This window comes from Nesoenas mayeri (assembly GCF_963082525.1).
Source record: "Nesoenas mayeri genome assembly, chromosome: 9".
Lineage (NCBI taxonomy): Eukaryota > Metazoa > Chordata > Aves > Columbiformes > Columbidae > Nesoenas > Nesoenas mayeri.
Genome location: NC_137557.1, coordinates 15,938,575 through 15,963,857, shown reverse-complemented (window position 1 = coordinate 15,963,857; position 25,283 = coordinate 15,938,575). Strand labels below are relative to the sequence as shown.

Here is a 25,283-nt window from a genome sequence, read left to right as displayed (position 1 = left end):
CTTGAGCTGGACGCTCGGGGATTTGGACCTCCAGCATTTCTTTCACTTCTGCACCTCTGTGCTCTTCCCACTTTCTAGTCAACCCGGTGGGAATCTTTGTTTTCCAAACCTTAAGTGTTCTGCTTCATTGTGAAACTCTAAAGGAACACAGGAAGATACTTTATTTCACTTTGTCCATGGTCGTTAAAAAGTATTCCTTTTCAAAATCTTTATGGGCTCCCCGAGGCCAAGAACCTGAAATTTGCATCTATTTGACAACCTTTACAATTGCTAAATTTGCCTATAACCCTCTCCGAAATACGGGTGGGAAATTCGCCTTGGTCCTTTTTGGTCTGAATGTATTACTTCTGTTTTAATCTCATTCCATTTTATCTATTCCACTTTATCTTGGCTATGTGAAATCTTAACTTCTCCTGAAAGCCAAGTTTGTATTAAATAATCAGATTTCTCTCCCAGTGTAAGTGGAAATACAGACTCTGAGCTGCCCTCTGTGGCTTCCTTTTGCTTTGCATTTGGGTTGATTTTATTAAACTGTCCATTGACTTTCTTCCACATCTCTGAAATGGTGTTTGTTTTGTCATAGCACCTGGCGTCCAAGGATCACAGCATTCTGTACGACCTGAAATGAAATAATGAGTCCACAGAGTATACCAAGATTGCTGCATGTGCACAGCCAGGGCAACCGAGAGAATTTCACTGGTCAATTCATCGAATCGGCAGCAAAACTAAGAGTAGAGCTCGAGTCTCTTGACTGGTTTGTCTGCATTGACCACTGAATCTCATTTTCTCACTGTGTCTCTGTGTAAAGCATACGTATCTACCCCTTAACCAGTAGCTTTTCCTCTTTCTGCAGTCAGATAGCTTAAAGCTACTTGTTCACACTAGAACTCTGTCCACACCACTAAGTTGCTCCTGTTCTTCCTACCTATTTCGCTTGCTCTTTTTTATAGAGCACCCTGTCATAGTTTAGGAAGAGCGGTGTATATATTGTTTGCTAGCTGACAGTTACATAATTTTATTGTTAGGGTGCCAGGAAATAAATAAGTCATTTAAACAACCATTTGGCCTGAGCAGCCTGCTGAGGTTAGCCACCTTCCTTCAAAGTCTGGTCAGCTTTTCTGCTTGTGCAAGAGAATTGCCCTCAACAAACAATGTTGGTTTACCAGAAGAAAGGCAAGTGGTGTTACACTCCCCTGGGACCCCTTATTTCTGCCACCTGGGTCTCATGAGACAAACACATGCAGCCTTGCATGTTTCTTCCACCTCCCTCCCTTCTTCGCAACATGACTAAATGGTTGGAGTTTAGTATCTAGGTTTAGTATCTAGGCTTGGGTGGACTTTTTCTAGCAGCAGTTCTCTCCTTGGATGTTCACAGTGAGCCTCTAGAGATGGTGAGCTTGCATTAAGGCGGAATTTAGCCTACAGAATCATTTCTTCCTGGTACTGATGTGTGAATGGAGAAGACAGGTGCCTGACATGCACATCCCTGGGAGTTTCCTTCCTCATGACAAATAAAGAAAATCTGGTCTCAAAGTCACTGAGACATAAGTGATGTGGACTCATATTCAACCATTTTTTTGCTATGAAACTTTTTTCATTCTCTTAGCAGAGTGATCTATAAAATTCAACACTTAATTTCTGTTTAATAGAGGCTTTCCTGTAGACATAGTATTGAAAGATCCCATGGCAAGCCGTGGTGATAGCTTTAGAGCCAAGAACATCTTCCTTGCTTTGGCTGAGAACTCAGGTTCTCTCTGATATACAAGTGCCCTGTGTCCTGAATCCTCTTCCACTGCTTTTTCTAGTATGATGGAAGGGATTCCCTCAGCCCCTTTTCTCGTCATGCTGCAGGTGAAGGATGTGCCGAGATGCTTTCAGGGGCAGTTATTTTGTGGTGTTCTCTGGCTTCAGTGTGTGGGATAAGCACCCAGAGTACAAAAAGGGTGCTTATTTGTACCGTTTTGGAAATATGGAGTTATATTTAACAGGAAATAAAGTCACAGTACACACTTTGGAGCATACTTGGCTTGCTTTCCAAATAAGGCTTGCAGTTTCTGGCAGGAAAAATAGGGATCTCTTATAAGAACAGAAAATAAGAACAGGCTAGAAGAAATCCTTTGCAAAATCCTAGCTAAGCTGAGGGTGACCGTGCCAGGAAAGACCAACCTTTTTGTGTCTTTGCTCCAGTGATTTAGGGAGCTGAAAGTTTCCTCTCTCTTCCCCACGAGTCCTGGGGTGGTATGATTATGGAAAACTTCTTAACTCCTCAACCTTTGCTTTCATACTGGTGAACATATGTTCCAAAAAACCAAACCTGTTCACCGTTGGTTTTAACTCTGTGTGCATTCTGTATTTTTGCTGGTCCCATTTCTGTGTCCTCTCTCAAACTGGTGATATAAGCTGCCAATTTGATAAGCTGTGGAAACTACATATTGCCCAAGCCTTCACCCTTTCTGTCTCACTTTGGTGCTCTTTTTGCGAGGCTTTCTTTTCAGTTGTTTTCCAAAGTCATGAAACCAGGATCTGTTGTAATGCTGCCAAAATATGGGATGATAGAGGGAGAGGGGCAGATTGTTTTTCAAGGGGTTGGGTACCTTCTGTCTCCTTTCTCCTCAACTACCAAAAATTCCTATGCCTGGCTTCTTGAGGAGCCATTTTACACACATCTCCATGGGTGGTTTTTTTCTTTTTTTTTTTTTTTTTGATGTGAGGTTGCACTCATGGACAAGTAGACAGCGGAGGCACAAAGGTCTTACTGAAGAAGAGGGACAGGGTGGGACATGGATGGTTAATGTTGTGCTGACAGGAGGAGCAGCAGGTTGAAATGTGCCTCCTAGCATCCTCCTGATGTGCTTTTATCCACATGCAGGACACTTTTGAACTTGATGAGGTAGGAAAAGTGAGCTCTCCCCTCACTATCCTTTTCCCATATGGAAGATCTTCCTCTAAGGAGATCAGCCTGTGACAGGTTTTCTTTAGCAGAAATGGTGATTTGAGGGTGGCCCGCAGCAAGGTGCTCCGGTGACTCCTGGGCCTGGCAGACTGCCCTCCCACCCCTTGCAGCTGCAAATAAAGGAAGAGCTGCAGAAACACATGGGGAAGATCCCTCTTAGACAGTCCCGGAGAGGAAGCTGTGATAAAAAACTAGAAATCCATAATGTCCCAGCAACCCCAGTGACTGCAGCAGCATTACTACGTACAGCTGTCCTGTGGGCATGAGGCAGTGTGTCCCCACAGAGGGCACTGCTGAACTGGATAATAAGAGGGAGTTGAGGGAGAAGGATGTTGGTGTGTCAGTAAGATGCTCTAGTCTGGGGGTTGTGGTGCTCCTCTGGTCCCCCGGTGCAGGGCATGGCAGTACTTACCCTTGCCGGAGTTAATTGGATGCAGTGAAGTTAGAGTGTTGAAAGGAGGCTACTTGCTTTGCGCTGGGGAGATAAACACAAGGGAGTGAACGCACCAGAGCTCACCGTGCACCTCTAGCCAGGTTCAGGGCGCTGGGCTCCATGTGCCACACTACAGCCCCTGGAAGCAGAAGTGTCCCAAGTCTGGAGGTGCCGTGTTTTGTGCAGGTCCCAAAGCTCTGCCTTTGGCTGGGTCGGCACCAGCCTGCTCACATGTGCCATGCAGGGTGCTGCTGGTATCCGCAGCCTTGATGTGTTTTGTCGGAGGAGCCTGAGCCAGCTCTTGGAGCGTATATGACGTGGCAGCAGCGGTCGCTGCCTTTCTGTGCGGCAGCCTTGTGCTCAGAGCAGCGTCCCTGCGTCCTTGCAAAGACTCACGGACTTTTTGAGGAGAGGTGGGAGCGGGGGAGATGGGTCATTGTGGTGCCTGGGCAGTGTGTGAACTCTTGATGATTGTTCTTCTCCCTTTAACGTACTTCCTGATTTTACCCACAAGTGCATTTTTATTTTCAGTGATAAATTGTGTCAAAAAGTTCAAGTGCTTTAATGATATCTGCCCACCCACAGGATCAACAGAGCAAAACCGGAAAACCTCCTACTCTTGTTCAATAATACTCAGTAATCATAATTTTACTGAAAGCTAAATACCATCCCTGTGTCCATAAATACATCACATGAATGCCTCTAAAAATTACCATATGTAATCAAAAGCAGTTATTCCAAAAAGCTTGAAATTCTGTCGTCAGAGCTCCACAAAGCAGGTTCTTGCGCTTAGTTTGCCAGGGTCTAGGAGAGACCAGGGCGTGAATGAGAAAACCAGTCACTAAACACAAGTTATGAAGGATGAGGAAAATTAATCCTGTGTAGGAAAATGGGCAGAGACTGAGCTAATGCAAAAATCGGTTCAAATTCCATGTATTTTTACACTGATGTGACTTTTTTTCCCCTCAGTTCCCTGAGGGTGCAGAACTAATAATTAAAAACATCTATATTGCACAAACTTCAACAAACATCCTCTCTGCAGGAGAGTATTGTGCTTACTGGCTTTTCTTTCCCATTCTACACTCTATTCTGAATTAGAGATTGGAATAAGGAGAGGGTCTCTTTTGGGATGCAGAGGGGAGTTGTGGTCGGTTGGTTGGTTGGTTTGTTGTAGTCTTACCTTGCCCTTCTCCCGTCTGCAACTGCAGCATCAGGTACCTGCTGCTTTGGCACAGGCTGTGCGGGGGGAGGAACGCCCGGCCCCCTGGGTGTTTGCCGTGCTCCGGTGCTGCCCTCCGGTTTCAGACTCATCGGGGCCCTCAGGAGCCGCTCTAGCTCGCTAACCTTGCGTGAAACCGGCCTCAGCCAAAACCAGTCGGTAATGCTCATCGCTGGGGAGCTGAAGTGACTCTCGGGACTCGGTTCTGCTGCAGCTCTGGCCCTTGCGTCCCCCGGAGCCGCCGGCTCACGGGTGGGAGTCGCTTTCTGCGGGCCGGTGCGGTGTGTGGGGGAAGGCGGCCGGGGGTTGCTGGCAGGGGGCAGCCCCGCGGGCCGGGGGCAGCCCCGCGGGCCGGGCCGTGCTCCGCTCCGCCGCGGCGGGGCGGCCCCGGTGGCGTGGGGCACGGGTGGCGGGCCGGCCCCGCCGGGAAGGGGCATGTCCCGCTGACGTGCGGGCCGGGGATTGGCAGCGGCCCGGCCTATATAGGCGCTGGGGCGGGCGCCGCGCCGCTCTCCCAGGAGCGCTCCGGTTCTCCAGCAGGGCGGGCGAGCGGGCACCGGCCGGAGTGAGTCACGGGGGCGGCTCCTCCATCGCGGTGCCGACGTGGAGGCTGGCGGGGCGGGGGGGGGGCGGCCCGGCGCGGCCTCGCGTCCTCCCCCGGGCACCGACGTGTCGGCGCCGCCGGGAAACTCTGGGCCAACTTCCCACCGGCCGGGCCGGGCAAAGTCCGGCGGGGGCCGACTCGGAAAACGGGGCGCTCGGGGCAGCCAACGGCGGGAGATGGTGGGGGGGGGGAAGCTCCGGGCGCGGCCTCGGCCGGTGCGAGCGCGGCTGTGTCGGCCGGTAGCGCCGGCCCGAGCTGATGGGGCCGCTGGGCCCCGTTGGGTGCGCGGGGAGGGGCGGCCCGGGCCGGCGCGGTCCCTCTCGCCGGGAGGAGACGGGCAGCGGCGCGGGTCGAGACGGCTCCACGTCGTTCCCCGGCGGCCGGAGGGTTTGCGGTTGGTACGAGCCAGAACGGTCGGCGGCGGGCGCTCGTCCAGCGCCGGATCAGCCACGGAGCGCCGGCGGCGGGCAGCCGTGCCCGGGTCCTGCCGCGGCCAGAGGGGCGAGCACCCCGGCCCCGCTCCCTGCGCCGCCGGCGGGAACGAGCGGGCGGCGGGAAGGTGCGAATGCCGAGCTCGCTGCCGCCACCGGCAGCTTCCCAGCGGCTGCGGAGCCGTGCTCGGGGGCTGTCACCGGGCTCCCGCGGGACCACCTTTCCCCCGCTTGCGTGACGCGGCCGCCCCCGGGCTGCAGTCCGGAGAACCGCGTCGGGCTGGTGCTGCCGGGCCCGCACGGGCGGCGCCCCGGTCCCGCGCGGTGACAGCGGGCCCAGCCGGGCCCTTTAAGGGCGCCGCCCCGCCCCCGGTGCCGGCAGTGCTGAGGTGGCGCTGGCGGCGCCGCCCGCCCCGGCCTGGCCTGGGCCGCGGGGCCCGGCGGGGGGAAGCGGCCGGCAGCTCCCCGCCTGCCCGTGCCGGTGTCCAGGAGCAGGCGGGCAGTGAGTGGTCCCTGAGGCCGCTGCCCCTCTCGGTGTGTGGCCGTGGGAGCCTGGCCCTGGTGAGAAGCACCACCAGGGCCTGTCCCGCTGGGGCTGCGTGGGAGGACGCAGGTTCTTGTGTGCTGGACAGGCCAAAACCAGCTTCTGTCCAAGGGTGAGGGCAGGCAGGGACGGCGGGCCATGGTGTAATGGAAGAGTAAACACAGGGGGCAGGTCAGGTGTGAGCCTGGCTGTGTCTCGTAAGGCACGAGGTGTATTGAGTCAGGAATCAGTGTGATATGAAAGACCCTGTCCTGCCACACAGCAGCTGTGTGACCTTCCACAACCCAGGGGCCTTGCCCTTTGTTATCTGGGAGAGCTGGTTGGTTTTCAGAAAACATTTTCATGTGTGACCACTCATTACTAAGAGCTGACCCTGCCCTGCTGGGTGTCAGACAGCACAGCGGATGCCCCAGCCAGCCCGGCCCTGTTGCTGGGTGCGATCCTAGCTGCATCTGATTTTAGTTACCCCCATTAAAAAATGCTAATATTGTTATTAAATGTACTTTTAAGTAACAGGTAACTGATATTCCTGTGCACGAATGCTGATCTTATTGGCAGTGTAGCTCATGGCTTTGCTTTTGCTTCTCTTCATACAGATGTTTCCCATGTGGTTAGGTCTGGCCATTGCTGGAGGTTATTTTTAGGATGATTTAATTCTCTTTATTTTAAGCACGATCTAGACTTCTGAAACTTCTTTTGGCACACAAAGCCAGTGCTACAGACGGTGTATGAACTAGGCAGTTTAAAACCTGTTGACCCAGTCAGCCACATGCTAGCATGACATAGCTGTAACCTTAGTTTCAAAACCTCAAGTGGAAAGTCAAGGAGATGTAGGCTCCAAAGGCAATGCCTGAGCCGCTGGTTTTAACATTACGTTTAAAATACCGTTCTGATGGCTGCCTCCAATTTTGGCCAGAGATGAATCCCTTAGGCTTGTGATATACCAGATGTTTGAGGCTGCTGGAGAAGAAGAGCATTTCTTCTTAGCTTGCTGTATGGGTGACAAAGCAGAAATTCATACAGAGAAATGTTGCCCTTCGATGTCTCTTTGAATGTTCAGCTCTTTTCTGAGATGGAGGCTTCAAGGAAGATGTCTGCAGCTGGCATGGACACGATGAAACCAGCAGCTGTGCCTTGAGGTCGCGGCTCACAGGCAGGCACTATATTGGGTGTTGTTCACTGGCTTCTCATTCTTACCCTCTTCTAAGGAGCAGAGCATGTGCAAGATGAGCCAGGTGGCGTTTCCCTGAGAAATGAGAGTTACAAGCACATCCATGCTGTTAATAAGGCTCCAGCCAGACCCTGGCAGCTGCTTGTGATGTCTAGAATGCTTCTCGCTCCTGCCGTCGTTCCTGTTTGCAGCTTCTGTGAGGTGCTGGCTACCTCCATAGCGACGCGAGGGGCTGGAGTAGCCAATGGCCGAGTCTGCAGGCCCCGCTGAAATAGCCTGGGACAGGTGCCATACCACTAACGCGCTTTCCTTGGTTCTGCAGCAGTCATGTACCACGGACACGTAACCATATGTTACACCATGGTGTAACCATGGACAGCGAGAAGAACTTGGGTATTTCTCTGAGATTAGGTTACAAGCCACCCTTTCGTGTCCAGCAGCAAATGCCTTGCAGAGCCTCCGCACACTGCGTGCTGCGCTTCGGACAGCACGGCTGCGTGTGCCTGCCACCTCCTAGGAGCGGATCTTTACAGGATTAATTGCAACATTAGCTCTGCTGCTTTGGTAGTGCAGACGGTGTTGCCTTGCACCTGATAAGAGGCATGTTGAAGTAGGGGAAAATATTCCAGACTTCGCTGGGCGCAGATCGGGCCTGTGTGGCCCAGTTGCATCACTTGTTCTTCCTTCTTTTCCTTCTGACTGTGTCGCTTTCCCTTACTGTGTCACAACATAAGCATGATGCAAGGTGCCACATCAGCGATGCCATGTTTTTTGGGAGCCTTTTCTGGTGCGTTGGGAGGTCAGAAATGGCAACTGTCCGTTCACTGAGCAGTGTGCGAGCAGCACTGTGTGCGAGGGGCCGCTCATCCCACGAGCAGTCAGAGGCACTGGGTGTTTTAGGAGAGTACAAGAGCACACGTGGCTGCCAGGGAGGCTCCAGCGCTGAGGAACTGTTTTACATCTGGCAGAACGTGTACTGTACCATCTTTTACATTTTTACTTAGTTTCCTAAACACTTTCTCAGTAAATCTGCAGATCCAGGCACAGGAGATATAAAGCTCCCACCAACAGAGTATTTTTTTTCCTGGTTCCATCTTGTGTATGTGTTTAAAGTAGTCCATGTAAACCAGTGTGGGTTTTTTTCTTCCGACTTGCAGACTTAGGCCTGGAGACAGAGTTCAGTGCCTGGTACATGATCTTATTACAATAAAAAAAATGAAGAGGTGGACTGGCCAGCAGCTGTGTGTTGCTAGCCCTGAGTGTTTGCCTTAGTTTGTGAGGATGTCTGTTTTGATTCACCCAGGCTCCACTGAACTACATTCCTAACTTCTGACTGATGGCAGTGGTGTTGGCAGGTTTTCAGGTTGTTAGTTTCCTCTGACTAGATGTTGATGCTCTTGCTTGCAACCCTGAAATTTCATGTCTATCTTGCACATCTGTTATTAATTGACTGTATTTTTGCCTGATACTGGATGGCTGCTCTTGTAGCCAGTGTGATGAAAGAGTCGCTACCCCAAGCTTCCTGCTGTGAAGTTTAAGTAAATAGTGGTGTTGCTGTAGCTCTAGTGAAACATGACAGGTAAAGCACATTGACATGTGACTCAGTATGAGTCAGTTTTGGAGAGGGTGCAAGTTTTAAACGCGGTACAAGCGTTGCTCTTTTGAAAGTTACAGTAACGGGGGTGTCGTGTTTTCCTGTTGTCTTGGAGCAGTCACATAAATATTTTTTTTCTTTTTTTTTCCTATAAAGCAAAAGCTGGCAGGCTGACAAACGGGCAGCTTACAGGACGGACTCTCTGGCTACTGACCATTTAGCTGGTAAGTTCTTATTCTGGGAGAGCCAAAGATCTTGCTGTTGCTGAGCTTGCTTATCAGAGTGGTTTTCTGAGTGCACCTGTAAGTCAGCAGGAGTTCAGGCACCTAGTTAAGTCTTTTTCAGGAGGAAGCATCATCCAGGGCCCTTTTTGTTTTCTTTCCAGGGTTACACAATGGTCTTGGACTGACTCTCCAGGCCTTCAGATACTTATTTTAAAATTGCACACCATTACTAACGGATAGATTAATTAGAATAGGCTTTAACAACTTTTGTTGTCCACCTTTCCAGTGGCCTTCTTGGGTTGAACATCCTCTGCCTCCTTACTGAGGAGCTCTGGTTTTGGTGACCACTTTGCTGTGAGGAAATATCCCCTCAGAGTTCCTGTCTGGTTCAGCAAGAGAACTGGGCAACTGACTGGCACTGTAGGGGCTTTTCAAGAGTCTGAGACTGGAACGGTGCTCAGTAACACATACTTTGTCTTCCTGGAGAGACTTCTGTGCATCTCGAATGGTGTTGGTAATAGTGCTGCCGCCTTTGTCTGTTCCAGTGGCATACCCGGATTGTGTGTGGGTGGGAAGTCGACAATGAGCTCCGTGGCAGTTTTGACCCAGGAGAGCTTCGCTGAACACCGCAGCGGCCTGGCTCAGCAGCAGGTGAAAGGTGAGAAAACGCAGCTGAGTTCCTGTGATATGCCTCTAAATGCAGAATGCACAGGCAAGGTTCCTTGCTGTTACCCAAGCTCAGTCCGCATGTCCGTTCACCCATTCCTAGACTGGTGGCCCACCAAACTCTGGCTTACCGGCACCACCAGCAGCGCAGTGGTGATGCTGTGCAGCGCCAGGAGGAGGCAAGCCCCAGACCCGTACAGAGCTCTGGTTGCAGTGCCATCAGCCATGGGACAGGGCATTGGGCTACAAGAGAGCCTCGTGGAAGCAGTGTGCTGGGCTGGCATCCCTTTCCTTTGCTCAGCCAGGTCCTGGGGAAAGTCAGTATAACGGTATTAACTGACTCACTGATGGGTTTTGGTGCCCGTCCTCCAGCTGTGAGCTGGCCTCGTTGGCACGGCTCAGTGCACAACTGAGTCAAACATGAGGCTTTCCCTCGGCTCAGCCCTAACTGTAGCACTTCTTTCTCTCTGCCTTCCTCCAGGGTGTTTGTCTGTCTTATCACCTTTTGGCCTGCAGCCTAGCTCTGTTCCTTTCACTTCCTTCTGCCCAGCCTTTTCTCCCCTAATTAAGCCCCTCTTGACAAAGCTGGGGGTAATGTGCTGTTTGCTGACACTGTTCACTTGCATGTACACTTCCTGCATCCATAGTGCCCGCTCAGACAAGGCTGGTTGTTCATGGCATCTACTGCAGCCTGTGCTGTGCTGAGGTCAGTTGTGCTGCAGACTTGGCTGCTCCACAAGCATAACCATAATAGGACTAATAGTAGCGCCCAAGTCGTTTGCTCTCCATTGTTAGCAGTGCCTAAATACAATTGCACTGTCTATGAATAGGGGCATTTCTGCAGAGAGAGCATCTCATTTACTCTGTTTGCTTCACCCTAGTTACAGCTTTAAACTCTGAAGAAGAGAATGATCCTCCAACCTACAAGGAAGCCTTCCCTCCGCTCCCTGAGAAAGCACCATGTTTGGAAGCTGCCCAGGAACCTGCTGGGCCCTGGAGCAAAATCCGACCCATAAAGGCTTCTGTCATCACTCAGGTTGGTGGGAGTGGGTGTCTTATCTCTGTCCTTTTCCTCCCTCCAAAAAGTGGGTGAAGTGGATCTTTCCCTGGAGCATGAAATGCTGGGTGTGTCAGATCGGTGGCCTCTTTGCCATACTTCACCCTGGGGCATGAGGAGGACTGCAGCTGAGAGCTTGAGCTGCTCTGGAGGGGAGGGATGTGCTGGAAAACTGTCCGGAAGGAGCTCTGCATCCGTTACACACATAGCTGGAACGGGCCTAAAGGGAGGACTGGAGAATTCAAGTAGTGAGCGCTAATCTGTTGAAATATTTCCCCATATCTTACCGTTCTTGTCTGCCTGGTGTAGTTTAGGAAGACACCCTCATGTGAGAGAGACTGCCTGCTGCCGTGCTCTCGCACTTCCTCTGCTCGCAGCTCATGTCGCCACTGGAAAGGCTGATGAGTTGCACAAACCTGGGAACTTAGTATGCCAGAAGAGTCCCGTATGGCAATAAGAGAAGGAAGCACTGGTGATCAAAAGCACACTGACTGCTTGCTGTGCCCTTCTTTTATCTATTCTGTGGCTGAGCAGGTGTTTCACGTGCCACTGGAGGAGAGGAAATACAAGGACATGAATCAGTTTGGAGAAGGCGAGCAGGCCAAGATCTGCCTTGACATCATGCAGAAGACAGGAGCTCACCTGGAGCTGTCTCTCGCAAAGGACCAGGGCCTTTCGATCATGGTCTCTGGCAAACTGGAAGCAGTCATGAAGGCTCGGAAGGAGATTGTCGCTCGGCTGCAGACTCAGGTGAGGGCATCTAACTGTTTCTCACTTCAGCTTTGCTCTTCCCTAAGACTCGCAAATGCGTTGAGACCCTTGGGCGTGTGTGCTTATAAGCCAAAGAGGTGTTATTAGATGACTAAGTCAGCTTTGCCATATATTTTCAAAGCACACAATTGGCAATTTGGAATGGAAATGAGGCTTAAAATAGGGTTCAAAGCTAATTACAGGCCATGGTGGTACATGAAGGGTGGAGTCTGCAATCTCTGACCACTTGAATTGCAAACAGTGACATTGTGCTGGTGCCCAAGAGGGCGCAGGCCCCTCACGCCAGGCTAGTAGGGTGCAAGAACAGGACTGTGCTTGCTCTGAAGTTCTTCAGAGGAGAACGCAGAGGGATGGGAGAAAGAAAAGTAGAGAAGAGGAAGTCCAGCTGAAGGCTTCAGGTCAGGGTGCTGGATTGTGTAACTCAAGCCACACTGGTGAGGAGCCACAGCCCTGTTGTTTCATTTGCTTCTCCTTTCAGTCCCCTAGTTTTGATTTCTTCCCTTCAGATTCTTGAGTTCATAATCAAGATGGTAGTTCTTGTTGGGATATACCACAGCCAGGTCTCATGGCGTGTTTTAAAGTGTAATGTCAAAGGCACTTAATGCAATAGTTAATACCATGTCTGCCTAGTGCTGTTCAGCCTGTGTGTCATACTCTGCCAGAGGGAAGAGAGAGGGACAAACCCTGCATAATGTGCATCTGAAAAAATAGTTCAGGTTGTACTGCCACAGATCCATGACCCACTGTCCTCAAATACACCTCCTACTGCCCTGGCCCCAGGTCAGAAAGGCATGTCTGCAGTCCCAACTTCTTCTAGGCTTGGCTGGCTTCAGTACAGGGACACAGAGCTGAAAAGTCACACAAAATGATCTTTTTTTTTTTTTTTTCTGTTGCAGCTTGAATTTTAAGTGTCTAATTATGCTTAGTAGTTACGTATTCACAGGGATCAGGAGCGTGGTAGCAATCATAAGCTACCAGGTCAGTAAAAACTCAGTGAAAAGGGAAGAAGTTGGGAATCCCTGTTACAAACCAGCCCTTTAATGGTAGATTGAGAGAAGCTCTTGGGACATCTTTTCCAAGAGGGGCATTGTAGAGGCTGTCTCAGGAGCAGCATCTGCTACATTAAAGACACCTTAGCACGTAGTAGTGGTAAGCATCTCCTAGCTGTCTGCCTGCCGGAATAGGTTTCTGGTGTTGAATTTCTGTTTCCTAGGAGTCAGACTGCGTGTCTTGTTCTCCATAGCCTTGGTAGCAGATGTCAGAGTTCAGATAAACTCTGCCTGTGAGCCATCATCTCAGTTGCTGTCTGGTGCTGCCCCAGTGTCCTGGAGGACAGGCACCTCCTCATCTGTGCCTAAAGGCATTTGGTGATTCAGAGTGCTAGTCCTGTACAAACAGAAGAGTTTTAAGGGAAAGGTGGGTTTTAGACTGCTGGTACACAGGCACTGTAGATCAACTGTTCTGGTGCAGTATCCGTTCTCAGACAGAACGTGCTGGGAGAGCATTGTGTTTGCTCCTCATTAGCACTGCCAAGTAGCACCTAACTTGCTTTCCCTGACTCAGCTCTCGTGGATCTGCCAGTGCAGGCGAGGGTCCTCACAGATGCTTGGCTCCTGTGTTGCAGGCTTCAGCGACAGTTGCCATCCCTAAGGAGCATCACCGTTTTGTCATTGGAAAGAATGGCGAGAAGCTGCAGGACCTGGAGCTCAAAACTGCAACCAAAATCCAGATCCCCCGCCCAGATGACCCCAGCAACCAGATCAAGATCACCGGCACTAAAGAAGGGATTGAGAAAGCGCGACACGAGATCCTGCTGATCTCTGCTGAGCAGGTACGTGAGTACTGTAATGTCTCTCATGGCATTAGCTGGACTGCCATTTTGTATCTCCTCGGTATATTAAATGTTTGTAGTCACCACGGCCACAGTCAGTGGCTAATGTGTTAGTCTGAACAGAGACATGTGCTAGGCCATTGGCACCACTCCCAAGTTCAGCAGCTTCTAGTTCTCCATTTTTTCAATCTCTGAAGTCAGATACACGTGTTTCGTATTTGAAGTGAACATATTAGGTGCCAGCTGAGATAAGGCAGGAGATTAGAGGTGAATATCGTAACGCATCAGCAGCAACAGCAGTATTTGTGGGTTGAAAGGGATGGAGATCTACAAGTCTACAAACTGAAAAGGGTTCTTGGGCCAGAGTGTGAAGCGAGGCAGCATTGGGAGCTTAGCTGTGTCCGGCAGACACTGTAATATGGAGGGCAGTTCTCACCAAGCTCTGTTCTGCGTTCTTCCAGGATAAGCGTGCTGTGGAGCGGCTGGATGTGGAGAAAGTGTACCATCCCTTCATTGCTGGTCCTTACAACAAGCTGGTGAGTGAGCTCATGCAGGACACAGGGACACGCATCAACATTCCTCCACCCAGCGTCAACAAGACAGAGATAGTCTTCACAGGAGAAAAGGAGCAGCTGGCCCAGGCTGTGGCTCGTGTTAAGAAGATCTACGAGGAGAAGGTATGGATGGTCTATAAAGCTTCCTGTCTTCCCCACACCCTCCTCATAGTTCCTTTTCCCTTCTTGTTCTACTTTAGTTGCATCCTCCTCATGTCAGCTCTGGCTCAGCAACCCATGCAGTACATAGCCCTGGATCTTACAATTTCCTCACTCAGCAGAGTGAGGTTGGGCTGATACTACCAGGGAGGTGACAGATTTATCTCTTTTCTGTGTCACGGGAACTAGCAGAGCACAAAGAGCTCCCTGGACTCTTGTTCACACAGGTGCTACTAAGCGAGAGAAGGAAGTGTGAAGTCTACAGCGGTGGCCAGCTGACAGTATCAAAGTTGCTACATAAGTACAAATTGCAAAGAGTGAATTTCAATCCAGTTTATTTTCCACAGCCAACATTACTGCAAACATCCTTGTTGCATGTTGTTGAGCTGGTTTTGCTCATGGTTAGGTTTGTATTTTTACCACTCTGGATTTCAACAGAGATAATCAGCTTATAGCCCAGTAGCCTACATGGTGTTGCATTACAGCTCTGCCTGGGCGATAGCTGGGCGTTGAGCCCTGTTGTGCAAAAGTGTGTGTGTGTATGTGGTCTCCTCCGTGTAGTGTCCCAAGGAGCTTGACACAGAATATTGGTTTTGTACTTCACTTGCGAATTTTTGAGCACAAGGCAGGGGCCCAAAGGGTGCTGGGGTACTGCAGAACCCTTGGGCTCACCTTCCACAGAGTCACAGAATGGTTAGAGCTGGAAGGCACCTCTGGAGATCCCTCAGTCCAACCGCACTGCTAATGCAGGGTCACCAGAGTGGATCACACAGGGTCGGGTCAGGTGGGTTTGAATGTCTCAGAGAAGGAGACTCCACACCCACTCTGAGCAGCCTGGGTCAGACTCTGGCGCTCTCAAAGAAAAGAAGTTTTTCCTCATATTCAGATGTGATCTCCTGTGCTTGTTGCCTCTCATCCTATTGTCCACCTTTGAGATATTGATAAAAATTGATGAGATCTCCTCTCAGCTTCTCTTCTCCAGCTGAACAGCCCCAGCTCTCTCTGTCTCTCCTCGTCAGAAAGATGCTCCAGACCTCTCAGCATCTTTGTGTCCTACCACTGGACTCCCTCCAGTAATTCCTTGTCCTTTTTAAACTGGGAAGCCCAGAACTGGACCCAGTACTGCAGATGGGGCCTCACCAGGGCAGAGTAGAGGGGGAGGAACAACCTCCCTGACCTGCTGGTCACACTGTTCTTATTGCACCCCAGGTACCGTTGACTTCTTGGCCACAAGGGCACATTGTTGACTCATGGTCAACCTGTTGTCCACCAGAACTCCCAGGTCCTTCTCTGCAGAGCTCCTTTCCAGGAGGTCTGCCCCCAACCTGTACTGCTTTGCTCTTCCCTGGGTGCAGAGTTTCACTGTATCTTGTGCCTCATCCTTTCACTCTTCTCCTTCGCTACCCCCTGTGATTGATGCCCCAGTGCTTCTGCCCCTACAGAAGAAGAAGACTACTACCATTGCGGTGGAGGTGAAGAAGTCCCAGCACAAGTATGTCATCGGCCCCAAGGGGAATTCCCTGCAGGAGATCTTGGAGAAAACTGGAGTCTCTGTCGAGATCCCACCCACTGACAGTAGCTCGGAGACGGTGATACTGCGAGGCGAGCCTGAAAAGCTTGGGCAAGCATTGACTGAAGTCTATGCAAAGGTACTGACAAGATGGGTTAGGCCGTCTTTGAAAGATGCATCCATGACTGCTGAGAGGTGCAGGGGGGTGCTCTCTATGCTGTTAGCAATGCAGCTTGGAAGCCAGTACTGAGGGTGCAACGTGGGAATTGGAACTGTATTCTTGTGCAAACCTCTTCCAGTCTGTCCATCAAGCAGCTTCTGTTTTTCTGTCTCTCAGGCCAACAGTTTTACCGTCTCCTCGGTCTCTGCCCCCTCTTGGCTTCATCGTTTCATTATTGGAAAGAAAGGGCAAAACCTGGCCAAAATAACTCAGCAGATGCCAAAGGTATGGATAAGCTGGTTAGCTTAGCACCCTCTGATCTATAATATGGTTTAGTCCAGGTCACTCTTTGTAGAAGAGAGAAATGTATTCTAGCATGGGTAAAAACAGAGACGGAGTGACGCAGATTTTAATATTAAGAGGAGCCTCTCTCTTAGTGCTGCGAACACCACTAATCCTCTGTAGTTCTCATTTGTTGAGCCCTTCAAAGGAAGATTTATGTGGTACTATGTTGAGAATTGATGTAGTAGGATACCTGCAAACACTGACTTCAATGAGGCTTCTCCCTAGTGAGTTAGGTGAGATCTAGAGAGAGGCTGGGTGAGTGACTTCTCCAAAGCCCTTGCAGAATCCAGGGCAGCACCAAAGCCTTGGGCTCTAGACATTGTGATATGGCCTGAACTGTAAGTTCCCCACTTCTGAAACCATGGGAATGATGTGTGTACTTTGTGGGAAGGAAACCATCTCTTAATGGCAGGGATTGATGGCGTCAGCCTGACTTAACAGCGTTGACCTGGCTTATGTCTTGGAAAATTCTCACTGGATTCATTCCTCTGTCTCAAGGTTCACATCGAATTCACTGAAGGAGAAGATAAAATCACTTTGGAAGGACCTACAGAAGATGTGAATGTGGCTCAGGAACAGATTGAAGTCATGGTCAAGGATCTGGTAAGTTGGTATTACTAGTTCCAGTACATAAGAAGAAAGTGGGGGACAAGGGGCAACAGAGGTGTGTATTGCATCCACATATGATGTCTTGACATGCTTAGCAGCGCCTGCAGAAGGCAAGTTGTGCAGCAGATGGGTGAAGCCCTTTTTTAGGAAGCTCATCCATAGCATTCTTAAAAGAACAGCAGCAGATCTTAACTGTTCTGATGCAGAGAAGGAAGGATTCTCTTTCAGTCGTAACTGGAGAGGGAGATAAGTCCCTTTAAATGTTTCGCAGCCACGGTGCTCTCAGCTTGAACCAGAGTCGTGCTTCTGCTCTGCTTAATGGCAGGAAGAGTGCTTGTCATGGGGGAGTAATTCCGGGTTCTGCTTGCTGCAGAACAATGTTTAAATTTCTTAGAGAGAAGCGTAACTTAAAGAGTTTGGTGGCAGGTTCACTCTGTTATTTACTGCATGGGGCAAATATGCCAAGCCGAATGCTGCTGACCTTCTCTCCAGGAGCCTGATATCTGTTCACAAAGCAAACCTTCAGGCGTCTTCCATCCCTGATAACCGTTCACTCCAGAGTATGTGTCTTGGGGCTCCAGAGACAAACTTTCGGGTAAGGCCGCATCCATTGCGGTGCAAACTGTCAGGATTCCTCTTTCCCTGATAGCCATTCGCTCTGGAGTCTGTATTTTAAAACTCCAGTAGCAAACTTTCAAGCAAGGCCTGATAACCATATGCAGAGCAGAATTTCAGGAGCCAAAATTCTTAGAAAAATAAAAATTTAATGGAGCAGAAGTGCAGAAGGGCTGGCTCAAGCTGGATACCTGCGGGGATGTCCACCCAAGCATAGAAAATGAGGAACTTTCATATCTTTACAAACCATTCACTCCAAGATCCATTCCAATAGCAAAATTTCACCACCAGGTCCTTTGCTCCCCATTGGACCCTTTTTCCCTGACTCCACGTGGGCCTTTGTTTTGTGCAGTTGTAGACATTGGTTTTGGTCCATAACCTTGCAGGTGCCATTTTGTCTGGATAAATCCTTTCTTAGCAAAGTGCAAAATAGGCCTTGCTCTGCAGATGTCTGCGGTGTCTCTGTGTTGGCCTTGGATCGTTGTTTTCCCAGTCAGTTCCGTTTTTCCCAGCAGAACACAAGCTGGACTTTATCTTGCAGGCGTTTAGCATAGTCTGCAGTTGCTTTTGGTAAATACAAGCTTAAAATTTTAGCAAATCTAGTCTACTAAGTAACATGAATCAAAGAGTATATTAAAAATCATACAGCCTTATATCTCTAAATAGTCTATTACATTTGGTGTGCATCTACTTAAACTAAATGATTAATATTGAACTTGAACTGGGCTCATCCACTGACCTGTGAGTAGTAAAACCATTGCCTCCTCTGGAGCCTGGACCAAACTGCTGCAGGTTTGGCTGGGGGGAACAAGTGCGCAGTGTTTGTAGTTGATCGCGAGTAGCTGGAGAGCAAGTGCCACTGCTGGCAGTAGCCGTTACTTTGGACACAAGACAGAAGTAGTGGTGGCCTACCCTACCCAGCCCTGTGTCATTCTTTATAGATCAACCGGATGGATTATGCAGAAATCAATGTTGACCACAAATTCCACCGACACCTCATTGGCAAGAATGGAGCTAACAGTAAGTGGGGCCTTTCAAATCCTTACTGTGCTTGGACTCCCCATCTTGAGTAGATCGTATCAGGGGCTCTGTAGCTCATCCAGGGTGCCACCTCCATCACATTTCCTCTGTGCTTCTGAAGGGGTGTTGGCACAAGGAGGTAAATGGGCAGTGAGGCCTTAGGGTGGCTTTAATGTGTGAAAATCTTGGGAAATTGAACAGTGGTAGTATTACTTTGCCATGTTCTGGAAGAAATTTTTGGTTTTTTAGCTGAAGAATTGTGTGGTTGTTTTGGTTTTAAGTTGCTCTATGTGAATTACATTTTAGCAGCTGATTGGGGGTGGTGGAGAGCTGCTAGAGGAGTTTCTCCCCAGAAAATAATTTGGGATTAGAAATGAATTATCATCTTCTAATCTAAATGTGGTGCTGGTTTTGGGGAAGAAACAAAGGCCTCACTCTGGCAAACAAACAGTTTGCTCTGTAGATGCCACAGTATTTACTTGTACGGGTTCTTGTGTGGCACAGATCTGCTCCCAGTGAACTACAGGGTGAAAAGGCACTTCTCCCTGCTTCAACCCCACCCCACTGACCCCTTCTCAGAGGCTGGTTTACTCCATAAACAGCCTCCAAGCCTTGCTTCCTAGTCTTAGCCTAGCAGACTGTGTCACCATGGCCCTTGCATTGAAGTTAACAGGATTAAGGACCTCTACAAGGTGTCTGTGCGCATTCCCCCGGACAATGAGAAGAGCAACCTGATCAGAATTGAAGGAGACCCACAGGGGGTCCAACAGGCCAAGAAAGAGCTGCTGGAACTCGCTTCCCGTATGGTGAGTAGGATGTGGTGCCTGGGAGGCCACAGGGTTTGAGCTCTTACGTTCCCTTATAACCTTCTGGTGCAAGTGTGTGCCCCTTGCCCACCAAGCACTTGGATCTTATGACAAGTGTGAGTTCCTCTTCACAGATATGTTCCTCTAGTCTCTTGGATACCCCTTCTCTGTCAGTCAGCCTGGAGTGAATTTTGTTTAGAGGAGAAAAGAGGGACAATGCTGACAAATAAACTGTCAGGCAGCAAACTGGTAAATAAATGTATGTGGCCCTCCTGCGGAACACTCAGTCTAACTCTGTTCTCATCAGGAAAATGAACGCACCAAGGACCTAATAATTGAACAGAAATTCCACCGGACCATCATTGGACAGAAGGGTGAGCGGATCCGGGAAATTCGGGAGAAATTCCCAGAGGTGAGGCTTTCTAGGAGATGAGGAACCCAGAAGGGATATTTCCTACTTGGGTAGCAGACACATCGTCACTGAAGTAATAAATTTAGTGTCTTCTATACCTAATATGTATGAGAAGATTGTTCTTTTGGCCAGAGGCTGCTAACATGGTTACCCTTTTATGAATGGGAAAGGGAATGTGTAGAATCCCCCAACCTTTGCATGTGTCTGACACGGCAATTCTTGTGTTATCTTGAGTTAACTATAGATGCCCACCTCTTGCAGGTTATCATCAATTTCCCAGACCCTGCGCACAAGAGTGACATCGTCCAACTTAGAGGTCCCAAAAATGAGGTGGAGAAGTGCACCAAATACATGCAGAAGATGGTGGCAGACCTGGTAAGGGAGACTTGTGTCTGCTGTTCTCTCCTACGTGCCTGGCCAACCCTGGAGGCTCAGATAGGCTGAAGCACCTCAAGATGAGGGAGCTACAGATGCTGTTCTGGCTGGATGGGAGCGCAGGGGAGTGATACCTGTTATTTAAGGGCTATAGGAGAAAGTGCTTGCCTTTGCTTATTCTTGCAAGTCTCTCATATAGAGAACTTAATTGTGTGTAAGCTTGTTTATCAAGTTCCTGGGATGGAGCTTCGTTTGACAGTGTGTAATCTTCAGTTCTCCCTTCCTTTCTCCCTTAGGTTGAAAACAGCTTTTCTATTTCTGTCCCCATCTTCAAACAATTCCACAAGAACATCATTGGGAAAGGAGGTGCCAACATCAAGAAAGTGAGATATCTTTACTATCTCTAGTGCTCATTTTGGTCACTGCCTGCAACCAAACCTCGCTTGCTGCTCTCACCTGCTCAGTGGTGATGTCAAATACGACATCCAGGGGCTTTTTTCTGACACGGACACTTCTGAGACTATTTTTTTTTTTCCTTTTTTTGGCAGATCCGTGAAGAAAGCAACACCAAAATTGATCTCCCAGCAGAGAACAGCAACTCGGAGACAATTATTATCACAGGCAAGAAAGCAAACTGTGAGGCTGCTCGGCACAGAATTCTTGCCATCCAGAAGGAGCTGGTAAGTTAAATGACTGGCCTGTTGCAGATGAGGGGATTGAAAATGTTGCTATAAGACATAAATACAGAAAAAGTGCTTGTAGTGTGGGAAGGCCGGGAGGAAACAAATGTGTCAGTATTTGTGACTCTTACACTGAAGTTTGTGGCTGGTCGTGTCAGGAGTAGCCAGCCTCAAACTCCTCTGGTTGGGCATTTCTTACACGCAGCTCTGTAAAGCTCCCAGCAGTGGGGAAGCTGGAGGGTGAGCAGAGTGGGTGCACACAGGTTTCTGCATCTTGACTAACAGCCTGGTATTGTCCTCTCTTAGGCCAACATCACAGAGGTGGAGGTGTCTATTCCTTCCAAACTGCACAATTCCCTCATTGGCGCCAAAGGCCGCTTCATCCGCTCCATCATGGAGGAGTGTGGTGGAGTCCACATCCACTTCCCCACCGAGGGCTCTGGCAGTGACACTGTGACCATCAGGGGCCCAGCCCAGGATGTGGAGAAAGCCAAGAAACAGCTGCTGCACCTGGCTGAGGAAAAGGTGAGCTTTGTCTCGCAGGGGAAGGTGCAGACTGTTTTGGCCAGCTGTTTCTTTTCTGGGGTTGAAGTGCACCCTGCATATATTCAGATTTGAGAACTTTAGGTTACAAGACTTTGCTTTGACTTGGGACTGACTGACTGGTCATTAATAGCAAGAAAAAAACCCCTTTCTAATAGCAGCATGTGAACACGTTCTCCTGATTGGTTGCTTGTGGCTGCTGCCCGGCTTGCACCAGTCAGTTAGCAAATGGTTATGCTGCCTTGTGGGAGTGTCACCCTTCTACCAGCGATGTCTTTTCTGCTCGTATTCTTACCAGCTGTGCTGAGTGTAGAGTTAGCCTTCCAGCCCTGAGAACATCTTTCGGGTAGTGATTTTAATTTGTGACACAGTTTACCTTTTTGACTTGGACAGCACGCTGCATCTACCTTGCTCTTGCAACACTGTGTGTGGGTGCAGATTACATACCTACACGCTTGCTGTTGATGCTGATGTGTATTTTCTATATATTGACATGTTCTATGGTTAATTGACTCTTTTCAGCAAACAAAGAGTTACACCGTGGACCTCCGTGCAAAGCCAGAGTACCACAAATTCCTTATCGGTAAGGGGGGTGGCAACATCCGTAAGGTGCGTGACAACACCGGGGCCCGCATCATCTTCCCAACCTCTGACGACAAAGATCAGGAGCTGATTACTATCATGGGAACTGAGGACGCTGTCAAAGAAGCACAGAAGGAGTTGGAGGCCCTCATCAAGAACCTGGTATGAACTACCTTTTCCTACTTCCATGCCTATCACTGTAGCAAGATGTAATGAGTCAGCATGGAGGACCCACTTGTCCTGAAACCATCTACTGCCCTTCATGGGAGATCAGGAAGCTCCTCCTTACTATCAGTTGTTGGGAGAGGTTGTAAGCTGATCGCTGTTGTGTGCAGCAAACTCGTGCTTATCACTGAGACAGGTGGGATTGACTGGCTTTCGTCTGTTGGCAGGATAATGTGGTTGAAGACTCCATGGTGGTTGATCCCAAGCACCACCGCCACTTTGTCATCCGGAGAGGGCAAGTTCTGCGTGAGATTGCAGATGAGTATGGCGGTGTGATGGTTAGCTTCCCGCGTTCTGGCACCCAGAGCGACAAAGTCACCCTCAAGGGAGCCAAGGACTGTGTGGAGGCAGCCAAGAAACGCATCCAGGAGATCATTGAGGACCTGGTATGTTATGGGAAAGCTGTTTGTTCTATATTTTGTTGCTTCAAAAGTGCCCTTCTTGAATCCGCTGCACAGCCACGCTTTACATGAACAAGTCCAACAGTAGTTGTGGGATTTGAAGTTTTGCTGTCAACACATAAGGTCTGCAGATTTTAGATCTCAGCCTGAGGAATGACAGCTGGCTCCAAGATAGCAATGCTATCTGGAGGAATTGCTTCCTCTGACTATCTTCCTAGTTTTTAGGAGTGTAAGTAGGAGGCCCTTCCATGGTGTACTTCTAGACATTAAATAAAACAGTGGAGCCACCTTGTGCCTTTCCCTGCCTGGCCCTGGGCAGTGGTTGCTCTGTGGGGTTTCCTCTGCTGTTAGTATTGTCTTTTGGAAGCAGACAACTGTCAAACCTGTTCTCTTTCTTTCCTTCCGTCTTCATATTTTTCCTTTCTTCTAGTGCTTCCTCTTCATGGTAATAAAGAGCTTGAGTTTTGGTCTTGGAAGCCTTCATTAAGAAATCCTCTGCTAACTTCTCTTAGAGAGGAAAGATTCTGGGAAACTCAGTTTTTCCCCTCCCAGCAGCTCTTACCTTTTGTAACTCCTTGCTTTGGCCATTATGGATTTGACCATACACAAGCAGCCTGTTTTCTGGTGTGAAAGAGGCTGCATTGCAATAGAGCAACTCTGCTTTCTCACAGGAAGCTCAAGTGACAATCGAATGCACCATCCCTCAAAAGTTCCACCGCTCCATTATGGGCCCCAAAGGATCCCGAATCCAGCAGATCACCCGGGACTATGGTGTCCAGATCAAATTCCCTGACAGGGAGGAGAACCCAGGTATTATACCCATGGATGCATGCTCTCATAGTAGTTAGGGTAATCAAATGAGTATAGTGTAATGTAGCCTACAGCGTCTATCAGCAGAGATGTCCTGCTCACAATCTCTGGAGAACTGATCCCAGGTGTTCCCTGGGGTGTCCTTGAATCTGAGTTTAGCATCAATCATGCCCTCTTGGGAAGAGTGGACAGTTTTAGGAGGTAAAACCGCAGACCTGGCTATTCTGGATGTGTTCTCACCTCAGAGTGCAGGGAGTACGAGGACCTGCCCTGGCAAAAATGGCTCTACAGGCTTGCCAAGGTCCCTCTGAGCTCTCATGCTCTCGTCGCTAGGTGTACTGAGTTCAGCACAGCTGGGACCCAGCACCAGCTATCCTGCTGTACCATCCAGGGCTGTGCTGCTGAACTTCCCTGCCAGGAAAGAAACTGCCAGCCTCGCTGCCTCTGCTGATGTCGGAGAGCAGCCTCCACTCCCATAGTGCAACTGCAGGTCCTTTCTGTGCAGGCAAAGGCGATGTCAGTGCTGTCCAGAGAGGTGTGGAGGAGAAGAGACTGTCTCAGTGAATGATCTTGTTCTGCTCATTCCAGGCTAAGCTATGGCAAACTGCCTATACTAGGAGTAACCTCCACAGCAGTCTGTGGTGTCTGACCTCTTGTGGCAAAGCCCAGGCTGAGCCTGAGGAGCTAATGAGCAAGGAAGGAGCTCTGTGCATTTAACATGAGACTTTCTGTGCTTCCAGCTGTGCAAGAGAATGGCGAGGAAGGTGGGGAAGGCAGGGATGGGAAGGATCCGGATCCCAGCTCTCCAAAGAAGTGCGACATCATCATCATCTCTGGCCGCAGGGAGAAGTGCGAGGCAGCAAAGGAGGCACTGCAGGTACGTGGCTTTCTGAGCCCCTTGGCCCTGTAATGTAGTGATACCCTGATGCAAGAACCTCACTGCAGGCTTTAGTGGTGGTAATAAAAACTACTCAGACAAGTTTGCAATCCAGGTGGTCTCTGATGCTAACTGGAAAGGTGGTGTGTGCCACTCAAGGGAAGTCTCTCATTGCTCTATCATGTAGCCTGATGACCTGAATCATAGTGCTTGATGTCGCAATTGCTGGAGCTTACAGGTAGCACCAAGTTACTTGCCGTAAAAGCATGACCTGCCTACAGCTGGAAAGAGAGAAAGTCTGATTGAGGGTGAATCATTCTAGCTTTAGCAGACCTTGCTATCCTCCTTTAGTGTTGTTGTCCAAGTCTCTGCTAGATGGAAGCCAAGGATATGAAAACAGCCTGTCCCTAGAGGTGGGGTTTAAGATTACTTGCTTGGAAGAAATGCTCTAAGGCCCAACAGGTTATCTTGGTGTTCACAGTTGTTTTTTCTTTCTGTCCTGATTACAAGGGGAAGTACCTCAGTTCAACAACATGTTCTTTTGGGCAAATGTATGGCAAGCTGAAAGACAGGAGGTATTTCAACTGATAAACTGTGCTTCCTCCTCTGCAGGCTCTGGTTCCTGTCACCATTGAGGTGGAAGTTCCCTTTGATCTTCACCGTTACGTCATTGGCCAGAAAGGAAGTGGGATCCGCAAAATGATGGATGAGTTTGAAGTAAGTTTGTGGAATCACAGATGGTTTGGGTTGAAGGGCCCTTCCCAGCTCCCCCAGTGCCCCCCCTGCCATGAGCAGGGACATCTTCAGCAGCTCAGATTGCTCAGAGCCCCGTCCAGCCTGGCCTGGGATGTCTCCAGGGATGGTTCATCCACCACCTCTCTGGCCAACCTGGGCCAGGCTCTCACCACCCTCAGGGCAACAATTCCTTCCTCATGTCCAGCCTGAATCTCCCTTCTTTAATTTAAAACCATCACCCCTTGTCCTATCACAACAGGCCCTGCTCAAAAGTCTGTCCCCATCTTTCTTATGGGCCCCTTTTAAGTATGGAAAGGCCGCACTATGGTCTCCCCGGAGCTTCTCTTCTGCAGCTGAACACCCCAAC

The 25,283-nt window shown here is 49.6% G+C and overlaps 1 protein-coding gene across 3 annotated transcripts in view; it reads left to right on the top strand.

Moving 5' to 3' along the window:
• Positions 1-25,283, top strand: part of HDLBP (high density lipoprotein binding protein) — a 41,130-nt gene that overhangs the window by 8,172 nt on the left and 7,675 nt on the right. Inside the window, exons 2-23 of one of the 3 annotated variants that reach the window (XM_080349887.1) lie at positions 584-754; positions 9,106-9,173; positions 9,719-9,831; positions 10,721-10,875; positions 11,431-11,646; positions 13,292-13,498; positions 13,960-14,175; positions 15,654-15,860; positions 16,059-16,166; positions 16,725-16,829; positions 18,392-18,470; positions 19,137-19,276; positions 19,584-19,688; positions 19,950-20,063; positions 20,360-20,446; positions 20,612-20,743; positions 21,050-21,268; positions 21,809-22,030; positions 22,261-22,479; positions 23,166-23,304; positions 24,045-24,181; positions 24,794-24,898. In XM_080349887.1, the coding sequence (XP_080206013.1) occupies positions 9,756-9,831; positions 10,721-10,875; positions 11,431-11,646; positions 13,292-13,498; positions 13,960-14,175; positions 15,654-15,860; positions 16,059-16,166; positions 16,725-16,829; positions 18,392-18,470; positions 19,137-19,276; positions 19,584-19,688; positions 19,950-20,063; positions 20,360-20,446; positions 20,612-20,743; positions 21,050-21,268; positions 21,809-22,030; positions 22,261-22,479; positions 23,166-23,304; positions 24,045-24,181; positions 24,794-24,898 (2,988 nt within the window). In that variant the 5' untranslated portion in view covers positions 584-754; positions 9,106-9,173; positions 9,719-9,755. Of the gene's footprint in view, positions 1-583; positions 755-5,131; positions 5,171-9,105; positions 9,174-9,718; positions 9,832-10,720; positions 10,876-11,430; positions 11,647-13,291; positions 13,499-13,959; positions 14,176-15,653; positions 15,861-16,058; positions 16,167-16,724; positions 16,830-18,391; positions 18,471-19,136; positions 19,277-19,583; positions 19,689-19,949; positions 20,064-20,359; positions 20,447-20,611; positions 20,744-21,049; positions 21,269-21,808; positions 22,031-22,260; positions 22,480-23,165; positions 23,305-24,044; positions 24,182-24,793; positions 24,899-25,283 lie in introns of those variants that run through there. The other 2 variants (XM_080349886.1, XM_080349885.1) reach the window with 2 other exon arrangements.